Below are 12,866 nucleotides of genomic sequence, written 5' to 3' on the forward strand. Positions count from 1 at the left end.
TGCAGGAGGAAATTCCCTGAATGTGTTGAGTCCAAGCAGTTTCTCAGGTGCTTGGGCTAGGATGCTCCCATTGCAGCCCCCCCCCATACCTCCCTTCTCCCCCAAACACACCAGCAGAAGGAATCATATGCCTCTTCTCCCATCTGGCAGAACAGTCATAAGGGCTGGAATTTTTTTCTCTATAATTTAAGTACGTTTAATTATTTAATGAGTAAATACTACTTCCTTCTAGGTTGCTTATAGCCTGCTGGTTGCACTGTTTATGAAACAGCTGCAAGAACAGGTGGGTCATAATCTCTGGGTAGCTACAGCCCAGCCGCAGCCCAGGGATCATGTGTCAACCATGTAATCCTGCTCTGTGCACACAGAAGTTATTATGTGGGCACAGGAAGGCATAACCTCAGGATTGGACATGAGAAGGTCACTCAGGCCCAAATGAGGGCTAGAGCCAGCCTCCCAGTAAACAACTGACCCATCTTTTCTGGGCTCTTCTCCCCAGGATTTCAACAGCACCACAGAAATAGCCATTTTGCTCACGGTTATTTCCCAGATCCGTGCCACTTACCCAAGTCACCGGGAGGCCGTGTGTCTCTTCTGAGCCTTCCCACACAGGACTGTCCTTCTCCCAAAGGGTGGATGAAGAGTAGGGCCTCGTGTCCTGTGGTTCTGCTTTAATCCACCCTGCTGGCTTTGAGAGGACTGCTTCTGTGGGTCACTGGAGGCAGCCCCACCCTCCCCAGTGGGAGCCGCAGCTGCTGGTGGCAGGGGTGACTGAGTCTGGCCAGGGCTCAGGAGGCTTCTCAGAGCTGGAGGCCCACATGGACACCGAGAGCGGCCGTAAGGAGAGGGTGGGGAGGATGGGCTCAGGTGGGTGAGGCAGGACATACTTTGTGCGTGTGGGGGTGGGCGTGTGTGTGTACGTGCACGCCACACTCTGGTAGAGCTTGTCAGGCTGCCCAGTCACCAGTGGTGCCCAGGTTCCTTGGGGGAAAAAAGGAAGGAGTGGAACAAGGTATGCCAGCTTTTTATCCTGGCTGGCTTCTGCCTCAGTTTCCCTTCTTACTGAGTCTCTGTCCTTTCTGGGAAAGGAGGGAGCAGTTCATAGACCTTCCCTCTTTTAGAAGAGGAGGGGGGGTGGAGCTCTTATGGGCAGCTGAGCTCAGAGCTCTCCTGCCAGCCCTGGCATGGGCTTGGATGAGTTGTTTGGGTGGGGGACGGGGTGTCTTCTGAGGGGAGGCAGCAAAGGATGGTATTGCACGTTACTGCTTACCTTTCAGGAAGGGTCTGGAGGTTAGATGGAGACTGTGCTTCTTCTGGGGTTAATCAGGAAGGCTGGGTGTGCTGCTGCGTTGGGGCAGCAGTGGTTTCAGCTTCTTGCTTTGGAGCAGGCTGTGGACCAGGCGAGGACACCGCATTCAGGATATAGCAGCATGGATAATTAGCATGGCCTGAGCCCTTTAGGGCTCTTGGAAATTTTCCACTTCTGTTTCATATTCATGGGAGAACTTCCAGCCCAGACCTTTCCTGCTCTTGCTCAAGGCTGCTCACAGATATGCAAAGCAGAGACCTCCCACCCCGGCAACGGCAACGGCAGATAGGACCCAGCTAGCTGCGCTTGCATTGACTCAGCTCAGCCTCCCCGGCAGCTTGCAGCCTGGCCTGAGTGCGTCACCTGTGTGGCATCCTCAGAAGCAGCCATGGAGACTCCACGGCTAGGATCAGGTCTGTGTTGTGGGTTCTGACGATCCGAGTCTGGCAAGAGCAGGGAACAGCTTCATTTCTGTAAGGAGGGGATTTAAGTGGCACTGTGCTTCCTTTCTGAAGGGGCTGTGGTGCCACAGTTATTGTTTGTTGAAATGGGTGGCATTTGACAGCTTTCTGACTTTGGGGCACTTTTACAGGCTCCCTGGAGGTTGTTGTGTGTAATGGTGAGATAAGCAGTATCACCCTGGCAGTGCTGGTGAATTCAGTTAAGCCTCCCAAGGCTGCGGGCTCTAGCCAACAAAGTTGAAAATCAGGCTTGAATAAGCTGGAGCTGAAGCCCTGCTTTGCATCTGCAGAGTGGGCTTTCCTCTGCCTGTGGCCTGGCCCGTGTCTGTAGGTCTGAGAAGAGAGATGAGAAGTGGAGGGAGAGGTTGGCAGGTTGGGAACTGTCTGCCCAGGCTGTCTAGAAGACGGCAGGGCTACAGGAGTTTCCTGAGACCCACTGACTTAGCCCAGCTGAATGTTAAATGGGCTTAGCCCAAGTAATCCTTCTGGGTTGCTTGGTTCATAGTAAGGCATGGAATTAAGCCTCTACTAATTACTTAAGATATTGGTAGTAGCTCTGCAGGAGATTCATAGGGGTTCTGTTAAAAAAAAAAAAAACCGGGGCAGGAGGTGGCTTTGTGGGGAAATACTACTCTATGACCCTTGAGTTTTTGATGTGCCCTGTGAATCTGGGTTGGGGGGCTGTGGAATGCAGCATCTCCCTAATAATTGACGATGGGACCTGTTTTACCAGCAATAGGTATCGACTTCTTAGGGGACCCAGTTTGACAAAGGCTGACTGAAGCTATTTAAGTGAAAGAAAGGAGATCTTTTGTAGAAAGGTGCATTCGGAAAAAGTATGTTTAGTTGACCTGAGCAAGCTGAAAATACTTCATGGAAGAATATGGCAAGACCTGGCAGAGAGCCCTCAGACACAAAGGAGCCCTCAAATGCCCGTCTCTGCGGGGGTCTGGGGGTATGGCTGTGTGTAGGGGGGGGTAGAGCACAGGGGACAGGAAGGCGGTGGGAGGCAGGTGGGAGGCAGGAGCTAGTGCGGAGATGGGCCTCGTGGTGCGATTCCCTTCGGGCTGTCCCTCTGTGGTGTGGGTTAGGTGAGGGTAACCGCCAAAACCTGGGATGTTGAAGTTTGATTTGTTTTTCTACGTTTCTCTCTTTTTATAAATACTTCAGCCTCTTCACTTCCTTTCTTCCTCCTCTGTGTTTGTCGAAATGACATTATGACGGCAGTCCTGATCCAGGTCGGATACTGCCTCCCATACGGGCAGTCCTGCCATTGGAGCAAGAGTCCCCCTTACGGCCCTTGTCCACAGGGGACACATTTTCATATCATTGTAATCCGACCATGGGTACAGTTTTATTTACTCATTTTTACTTACCATTATTTCCTAAGATAGTTTATGTGGTTGCACACTGTCCTCATAATGATGATTTTGGCTGCTCAACAATTTTTCTCAAGTGAGTGTGCTCTAATTTGGACATTTTAAAGTGACGCATGTAAATATCACTGTGCCTTTTCCTTCCTTCGGTTCCTTTTCTCAGAGGCAACTTCTAGAAAATGTTCAATGGTACGGCTGCTTCCTGGCATTGGCCGCTCCTTCCTTGCCTGGGGTCTATTGGATGTTTGCTTCTGAGATATGATGTGAGGTTTTGGAATGTTGCCCTTGACCTGTGGCCTTAGAGTTGCCAGGTGAAGGTCCAGATTTGTTCCGGCCAAACAGCTCCTCCTGGATCTATTCTCTGTCTTCTCCATTTCTCTCCCCTGTCACCTTCTTCTCCCAGCCTCTGCTCTGATGGTTTCCAGCTTCCCCTTCTCTCTGCTATCAGGACGTGCTGATCTCCAGGCAGCTCTGTTCCTCTTCCCTTTTGCAGACCAGGCCTTGGCTGTTGTCATGGTCTCTGCCACCACAGACTAGCACAGTAGCGTGTTGAGGTGTCTCTGTCTGAATCAGCTCCTTCCCCCTCGACCCCCTGAGAGTGAGAGAGGCCTAGGAAAGGCAGGGTCCTGGTGGGGAGGGAAGGGAGAAATTGGTTTCACAGTTGATGGGCCCACAGATGTTCTTTGCCTGTTACTAGCCTCTTTCCTCCTTCCTGTCTGTGTCATGAATTAGACCCACGTGCTGCAGAGAGGACCTGAGCAGCAAGCCTCCCGGGCACTGGAAGCCTCTCTGGTACCTAGAATTATGGCACTTAGAACTGAGAGGCCTTGGGGACCACTTAGCCTAGTCCCTTTATCTCGCAGCTGAGAAAGCGGTGAGAGCCCGAGAACGGCTGTCCCAGGGTGGCTCCCCCTGAGTGCCCCCCTCAGTAACTGCTTCCTCTTCCTGCCAGACAGCAACTGGGCACTATCCAGCCTTCATCCTTATCTGTTGGGCTGACAAAACCACTTCTCTCTTTAAACCTTCCCTAAAGAAATTGTGGTAAAAGGTGGACAGGAGACTCTTCTTCCAGAGCTGGTTGTTGAGAGGATACAGTATTCAATGATGCCATAAATGTTGGGGACAGTGGGGACACCTGCCTTGACACCCAGATGGACAAAGAGAAGCAGGGCAGCATAGTGGTTACCGGTACAGGTAGAACCAGGTGCTGGGTTCCACCCGGCGAGCAGAGAGGCGGAGCAGGGTAAGCTTCTTCGAGGAAGTGACTTTTCAGCTGGGCCATGCAAGGTAAAGAGCACCCCGTCTCTAACCCTTTACGGTAGTCCCCTCTTGTCCACAGTTTTACTTTTGGTGGTTTCAGTTACCTGTGGTTGACTGTGGTATGGAAATAGTCAGTAGAAAATGCCAGAAACAAACAATTCACACATTTTAAATTGCATGCCACTCTGCATAGCCGGGCTGCCCTGTCTCAGGGGGGCAGGAACCATCCCTTGGTCCAGCGTCTCCACACTATAGATGCTTCCTGCTTTTTAGTCGCTTCACCCTTTTGGTCATTGGACTGTCTTGCAGTAAAAGTGTTCAAGGAGCCCCTATTTTACTTAATAATGGCCACAAAGCCATTCACATAACTTTTATTACACTATATTAATTATAATTGTTCTATTTTTATTAGTCATTGTTGTTCATCTCCCACTGTGCCTAATTTATCAATTAAACTCTACCATAGATACGTGTGTATAGGAAAAATCATATCTATAGGGTTCAATGTTATCTGGGGTTTTAGGCACCCACTGGGGGTCTTGCAACGTATTCCACCTGGATCTGGGGGGCTTCTGTATTTTATTTGCTGTGTCTTGGTACAAATGCCAGAGAGTTTGGAAGATGGTGGGACCGTGATCGCAAATTCTTTCTTTTCAGCAACAGGCCTTGTCTCATGTGATGAAAAATTCAGTCTTGGGTTCCCGAGGGCTCTGCTGTCATCCCACGGGACCTTAAACTAATCATTAGACCCTGTGTGCAGTGGGAGTGAGGTCTGGCCATTGCAGCTGGAATGGCCTCCTCATAACCTGCAGGAGGAAGGTGCTGACCTCTCCTTTCCCTTCTCCATCATGGAAACAAAGCCGGGAAAGGCAGGGCTGCGGTGTCCTTCGGATTCCCTGAGGTCAGGCCGAGGGAGGCGCACTTAGTGGGGCAGTTCATTCTTTGACTTCCGAACACTTGCTTTCTCATGAAATGTAAGTGGCCCTACTCTCTTCACATCCAGTTACTTGTGGAGCTGGCTTTAAAAATTGGCCTGCTGAGTTTGGTCAGGGGACGTCCTAAGTACGCAGCTGACCCCGAGGACTGGGGGCCTGGCTCTTCTCCCTCCCCGTCCCCCGCCCGTGCTGTGACTCAGACCATCCAGTAACTCGGGAAGGTTAATGCTTGTTCTTTTTTTCCTAGCCGAGATGCCGCGCCAGTTCCCCAAGCTGAACATCTCTGAGGTGGATGAGCAAGTCCGGCTCCTGGCCGAGAAGGTGTTTGCTAAAGTGCTCCGAGAAGAGGACAGCAAAGATGCCCTGTCCCTCTTCACCGTCCCCGAGGACTGCCCCATCGGCCAGAAGGAGGCTAAGGAGAGAGAGCTGCAGAAGGAGCTGGCGGAGCAGGAGTCTGTGGAGAGCGTGAAAAGGTCTGTCCCCACGACTCAGTTGTCATGTGCCCAGTTGTGTAGACCCAGGCAGACTGTGGGTGTTAGTTCTGAGGTGAGGTGGCTCATGGGAACTGGTCTGTCCCTGGGTACTGAGTTTATTTCTTAACCAAAACCACTCGATCACCAATTTCTTAAAGGACATTTCGGTGCCCCTGTTTGGTTGAAATGATGAAAAAAACCACTCTCTCTTTGCTGCTGTTTTTATAATGGATCAGGTGCATAAATACACACCATTTCCAAATGGAATGTCCATTTTCTTTTTGGAAATTTGAGGACTTCTTAGGAAATATAAATTTTACTTCTTATTATCACTTGATAAGTACTTTGCATCACTAATGAACTCAGTTCACTATTTCCCGGGGTCTGTGCTGAGCAATGGAGATGTAACAGTGAACAAGGCCACTGTCTTGTTCACAGGACAGGGCACTGTCGTCCCTGTCCTACAGTGTGTACAGTGGGTCTAGACAATAATAAGTAACTGGACAAATTAATAAAAAATAAGTTATGTGCTATATCAGTCAGGGTCTAATCAGGAAAACTGAAACCACCTGAGTATTGGAAGTAGGCGTTTAATGCAGGGAGTGGGTTACAGAGGTGGCAGAGAGCTGTGAAGACAAGCAGGGACGTGGGAGGCAGCCCAGATGTCAGACACAGTGGAAAGCAGCCACCACCCTGGGAGAGACAGTGGAAAGAGCTGGAGTTGCTGGAGCCCAGCGCGGAGAAGCTGGAACTGCAGTGGCTTTTCCAGTGGACACTGGAGCCAAGGAGGCAAAGCAATAGCTGCAGAGATGCCTCCCAAGGCAGATAGAGAGATGAAGGGCATCTTCCAGTTTCCCTGAATGGTTGCCATTGGCCAGACCTAGCCAGAAACCAGCTGACGCATAGCTGAAAACACAGGGGAGGGCGGGGAGCGGATCTGAGGACGAAGAGGCCCAGGCCTAGGCCCAGCCCAGGTGCTAGGAAGGAAAGGACTGGGAGTCGAGAGAGGGAAAGAAAGGCTGTGTGTATGTTGGGCAGGGAGGTGAGTAGTACTTTTTCAGATGGGATATTTAGGGAAGGTTTCTCGGAGGAGGTGACGTTGTAGCTGATGCTCACACGGTGTATTGGGACTAGCATGTGTAGAGCTGAGTGAGAGCCTTACAGGGAGAGGAGCCAGGACAAAGGCCCTCTATCTTCAGGGCCCGCGTGGGGCAGAGGTGTGGTTAAAGGGATAAGAGCCAGGACCTCAGGCCTCAGATCAGACTGGCTTTGTGCTCTCTTTGATAAGAAGTTTGGATGTTAGTCCAAGTGCAGTGGGAACCCTTCACCTTTTCACAGTTTATCTCACCTGGAAGGCAGAATTAAAGAGCAGAAAAGCTTCGATGGAGTGCCTAGCGGGGGTGTAGCTGGCTGCCTGTGTGGCCAGCACACTGCAGAGCTCAGTAGCTGACGTAGTGAAAGTGGGGTCTTTTCTGTAACCTAGTTAGCCATCAGGTTCTTCCTAAGGTACCTCTGTAGAGGCAAGTCCTTTCCTGGCTTGGTAGTATAGATGTCTAGTCTTTTCTTAACTTCTTTTTGGAAGTTAAAAAGTAAAGTAAAGTATTGTATTGGTAAAATACAAAAAAGTAAAAGTAAAGTATTGGTATAAAGGCAAGAATCAGGTTTCATCACCCATAAAGTAAGTGCTTTCCTTCCTCGGAGGAGCTGTGAGACCCTGAGATGAAGGGGTGTTTTGCCCTCACAGCCGTGCACTGGGAGAGGTGGGGTGGCCCCATGCGTTGTGGCACGGCCGTCCCCGGTGGGTGAAGAAGAGTGGGACTGTGGAGACCACACTGCACTGGCGTCACAGAGGGCGACTTTATGGACAGATGGGTCTGAAGGACCTTCTCCGTCTTATAAACTGATCACTTTGTAACCTTAATAATGAGGAGTACTGGCATTTTTTATCACCAGGAATAAGACGCTTCTGACTGTAGTTTCCATTACGTGTGACGTGGGCCTGGTGCCTGTAAAAAGAGATTGTTCTCTTCTTATCAATGCCCAGGCTAGCGACAGAATGGAAGCCTTCTTCCTCTAAGTCCAAATGGTGCTCTGTGGTTTCCAGAAATTCCTCGCAAACTCCTCTCCAGGAACGTTGTTCTGTCCCTACTTAATGGGTGGCGTTGGTCTCTGTTTGCTTCCGTCTGCCCCTTTGACCGGAAGGCCTTGAGGACGGCGCCTGGCTCCCACTGCACTCCCAGGACTCGGCCTGTGGTGGTGAGCAGCAGATGCCTAGTGGAGGAAATATATCCTGTTTCCCTGTGGCCACCACAGACACCACATCGGGGTGGCCGCTGCTCCCTGGACCGTGGTGTTCTGCCACTCACTAGTATGCTCTGTGACCTTGGGCAAATTAGGAAAGCTCTTTGTTTCTTCCCCTTGTACAAAATGAGGATGGTAATAGTAGTTGCTTTCCTGAGGTGTTGTGAGGAATGAGGGAATTAGCACCTGGCTGGGGACAGTGCCTGGGTCACAGTGAGCCCCCTGTGCATGCTCACACCCCGACTTCCTGCTGCCCAGATGGAGGTGGGCAGCAGTAACGGCCGCCTCTTACCGTGGGTGAAGTGCTGGGCTGTGCGGTTTATTTTCATTCCCTAATCCCTACATCAGGTTTATCAAGTGGATATTCTTATGCCCTCCGTTATGCAGATTAGGAAAATAAGGCTCAGAGAAATTAATTTGCACAAGGACACATAGCGAGTAAGTGACAGAGCAGAAACTGAAATTCATGTCTTTTGAATGCAGAACCCCGCACTTTGACCCCGGGGCTCTCCCCTGGTTAGGCAGGGGTGGGGTCTGTGGTGCCATCTGGACCCATGCCACTGGAGTGACCCTGGGCCTTGTTCCCCGGGATGGAATTGCCAGCTCCTAAATGACATGGGGGGAAGCTGGGCCAAAGCTCCACTTTACCCACTGGCTTTTTTTTCTGCCCAGTGACAGCCGGTCCCTGGACTCCCTGTCTGATGTGCTAGTGTCCTCTGGGGCTGTGCACTGCCCCCCGTTTGTCTCTCAGTTTCCCTGCTCAGTAGGGGTACCGTTGTGCAAATATTTTGGTGTGGACACTTTTGTGGAGGAACTTTCTCTGCTGCTTCCTCTTCATCTCTTGCTCCTCCCTGACAGTCTGAAATACACATGGTGATATGGTGCCCTCCTGCCAGGAGCCCGCAGGCCTGAAGCCGGCAGCAGGTCCCCAGACACGCAGAGTTGGTGAACTTGTGTTTTAAATTGTAGCATGAGGCGTGGCTTCCAGTTTTGGAAAAGCCCCCCCTGGCCCTGCTCCTCGGATGTGCCTGAATATTCCTGGTGTTTGGAGAAGGCTTTTAAAATTATTTTTTTATTTTTGCAGACATTTTTTCCCCCTTACTAAAAAAACAAAAGAAAACAATTCTAGATGTATTGTAAAAACACACATTAGAACCAGAAAGTAAAACATTTCTTACAAAAAAGAAAAACTGTGATCTGTGAGTAAGAAAGATGAGCACCTAAAACATGGCGCTTGCTGTGGAGGATTCTAGTGGCTGTAAGAACTGAGCGGGGCTCCAACCAGAACTGGGGGCTGAGCCCAGAGAGCCAGAGCTCCAGGCAGCTCAGAGAAGCACTTGTTTTTAATTTATTTATTTTTTATTGATTATGCCATTACAGTTGTTCTATTCCCCCCTTCATTCCCCTCCACCCTACCCCCCATCCCCACCATTACCCCCCCTTTAGTTTATGACCATGTGTCTCAAGTTCTTTAGATTCTATATTTCCCATACTATTCTTGCCCCCCATCTATTTTCTATCTACTGTCTATGCTACTTATTTTCTGTACCTTCTCCCCACTTCTCCTCCTCCCACTCCCCTGTTGCTAACCCTCCTTGAGATCTTCATTTCTATGTTTCCACTCCTGATCTAATTCAAGGAGTTCATCATCACCAAGCCCTTATTATATGAAATGTTAAAGGGACTTATCTAAGAAAAAGAAGTTAAAAAAACATGAACAGTGAAAGGACAGCAAACTCACAGTTATTAACAACCACACCTAAAACAAAAGCAAACTAAAAGGACAGCTAGAAGAGAAGCACTTGTTTTTACCGGCCAGGCCCCCACTGGAAGCCAGCAGGGAGGGCTTGCTGCAGAGTCCTGCCTCCTGAGGAGATGACATTGTCCAGGTCTCCCCTGGGATGTGGAGTTGGCTCAAGGTGAGGGGGAGGGTGGACTCTCTGTGGAGTCAGAGTCAGGAGGCAAAGACGAGAAGGCAGGAACAGCTGGTGGTACCCAGGAGCTGTCTCCCGTCCACTGTGAATCCTGTCGTATTAGCTTGCCCGTGTTTGCCCACACCACAAAGTGCAGAGTTGGAACTTAGCCAGCACCGGCAACGGGAAAAATCTCCGAGCAACCGAAATGCACATTAGTGCTCCCTCGCCTCTCCTACTTCCTCCACATAATCTGTATAACACACTCTCCACCCGTGTAAAGTGTACCATTCAGTGGTTTTTATTATATTTGCAGAGTTGTGCAACCAATTTTGGAACATCTTTTTCATCACCAAAAGAAACCCCACACTTTCAGCTGGCATCCCCCAGTACTCTCACCTTCGGTCTCCTACTTATTATTACTTTACACAGATTCAACAAGCTCAGTTATCTGACCCTGTGACAAATTTAGGGAAGCAAATTAGAAGTGAGAAAAGGACTTCTAGTGCTGGGGTCACAGAAGTGATGTGTGGTGATGAGGAGCCCGGGCTGAGGACCCAGTCCACGGGGTTCATCTCTGTAAAGACAGCCCCATCCTTTATTGTGGAGTGGCCTTGAGCCAGGCTCCTAACTAACTGCAGGAGCCCTTTTCCAATCTGCACCAGGAGGAAAATGAAAGGGTCTTTCTTGTGAGAATTAAAGGAGCTAATACAGGGTGTGCAACCTTTTGGCATCTCTGGGCCACACTGGAAGAAGAAGAGTTGTCTTGGGCCACACGTTAAATACACAAACATGAATGAAAACTGATGAGCAAGAAAGGTTTTAAGTAAATTTGCAACTTTGTGTTGGGTCGCATTCATAGCCGTTCTGGGCCGCGGGTGGGACACTCCTGATTCTGAAGAATTCAAAACAGCGTCTCAGAGCAAAATACCTCGAAGATGCATCGTACAGTGATAACCCCAAGTCACCAAGAGAACTTTAGGTTACGTTCAGCATGCTCAGATTAAGATAGAGGAATTACCATTTGCATTTTAAAAAGCCACACCAAAGTTGGAATTTTTGAAAATTAGGGTATAAAGGGGACAGACGTTATCTGAAAAATTTAGCTCTCCAGAACAGCTGCTTCCTGGAGAATGTATGAAGTAAAGTAGATAAACAGGTATTTGTTATGAATTGAGCATAGCCCATCATTTTATTTTATGAAACTTCCTCATTTATGTAGGTAACTTGTTGATTCAGGGCCATTGACAAAGAAGCTTCATTTGAAAGAGTCAGTTCATCTGCTTTTCACATTGAGAACGGAGCATTTTGACCTCTGGGATCTTTTGGGAGGAGAAGGGCAGCTGGGAAGGACTGGGGAAAGGAGATGGGAGCAGGCAGGCGAGTGGAGACCTACCCTTGGTCTGGAGGGAGCGGGGGAGGCAGCCGTAGGTGAGGGCTGGTTATCTGTCAGAGGAAAGTGAAGGGAGAGGCTGGGCTTGAGGCTGTGAGTCTTTGCACCTGGTGGGCTTCAGGTAAGTGAATCAAAGCAACACCCACCCGGTCAGGTGGCAGGTCACTTGGCCTGCAGATGCAGGTGGAGCGGTCAGTGCTGCGTGTGGGGCCCTCCGCATACCCCGTCCGTAGGCCGCTCATGCAGTATATGTCATGGTCAGGTCTTCCCACCTTTTCCTTTTTGGATAGGCTGGGACCTCTGGTCTCAATCGCAGAGAAGGTGTCAGCTCTTCAGCTGTGCTCCTCAGACCTGGGGTCCTGCCTTCCATGTGGGTCAGTGCGGTGACAGTGGAGGCAACAGGAGCCGATGAGCCTGAGGAAGTGGGGAATGCCTGCCCCACCTAATGGCATTCAGATTGTTAGTGAAACCGGTGCTGGCTGTGACTCCTCACAGTCCCTCATCTGGAGGGGCAGGCAGTGCCAGAATGACGTGAGCGTGTGGGTGGGAGGGGTTTGAACAAGCCTCCCAATTCTGGTATGTTCCTCTCTCCCTTGGGGAATGATGCAGGGAGCCTTCTCTGACCCTGCTGCTCCACCAGGCCCACCCCCAGTCTGGATTCGGTGTCTCCTCTGGGACCCCGAAATAGCCAGGGCTTCTCACTGCACCAACCCCGTTGTGTGAGGGCAGTGAGACAGTCTGTGGAACTATCCAGCCATCAGTGGGTTTGTGACTCAGATGACAGTCATGGTAAGCCTCTATTGTTGTGACACACGTAGGGCTTCGGGTGGCCTGGAGAGGGACAGAAGCACATGTGCACACACACACACATATACACACCCAGCTGCTGTTCTCACCATTGTTGCTGGGTGTGTGTAGGAAGCACATGAGATACAGGCTTCTGGCAGGCAGCATTTCTGAAATGGCCCCCAGAGGTGTCCCTCTGTAATCTCCAGACACTTCAAAAATCATGAGACAGCTCTCCTGGATGGTGCTGGGCTTGTATGGCACCAGCTGGCCGCTGGTTCTATTTTCTCTGTCCATCTACCCCAGGGCCTGGCACACGGTCATTTACTGAATGGAGCCAGGTCCTCGGGTGGCCCCCTGACTCACAGTACATGGTCGAGAGCCTTTGGGGAAAGGTTTGCTCTGGTGCCCCTCCCTGCCTGGAAGCCCTCTAGGCAGAGTTCACAGGGCAGTGGGCTTCAGAGGCCCCTGGGAAGATGCTGGTTGGTCTCTAGAAGAGCAAGGAGTACCCTGGGTCTTAATTTGGGTTTAGCATGTTAATCAAATGTTAAAATCAAAGGCTCTGGGATGCCTGGTTCCGAGAAGCTGAGGAGGGCTGAGGAGTGGGGCAGAGTAGGGGTGGGGACATGGTGAATGGCAGGGACAGCCAAGGGCCATGG

General features: G+C 50.4%; 1 protein-coding gene across 12 annotated transcripts in view; it reads left to right on the forward strand.

The window, feature by feature from the left end:
* Positions 1-12,866, forward strand: part of AMPD3 (adenosine monophosphate deaminase 3) — a 319,382-nt gene that overhangs the window by 276,546 nt on the left and 29,970 nt on the right. For 9 of the 12 annotated variants that reach the window (XM_053673002.1, XM_053673010.1, XM_053673003.1 and 6 more), the window contains one exon: positions 5,589-5,814. In XM_053673002.1, the coding sequence (XP_053528977.1) occupies positions 5,589-5,814 (226 nt within the window). Of the gene's footprint in view, positions 1-749; positions 838-1,523; positions 1,723-5,588; positions 5,815-12,866 lie in introns of those variants that run through there. The other 3 variants (XM_053673005.1, XM_037133872.2, XM_053673011.1) reach the window with 3 other exon arrangements.

The sequence above is a fragment of the Artibeus jamaicensis genome, unplaced genomic scaffold (assembly GCF_021234435.1).
Source record: "Artibeus jamaicensis isolate MK-2021 breed Jamaican fruit bat unplaced genomic scaffold, CSHL_Jam_final contig_797, whole genome shotgun sequence".
NCBI classification, from domain to species: domain Eukaryota; kingdom Metazoa; phylum Chordata; class Mammalia; order Chiroptera; family Phyllostomidae; genus Artibeus; species Artibeus jamaicensis.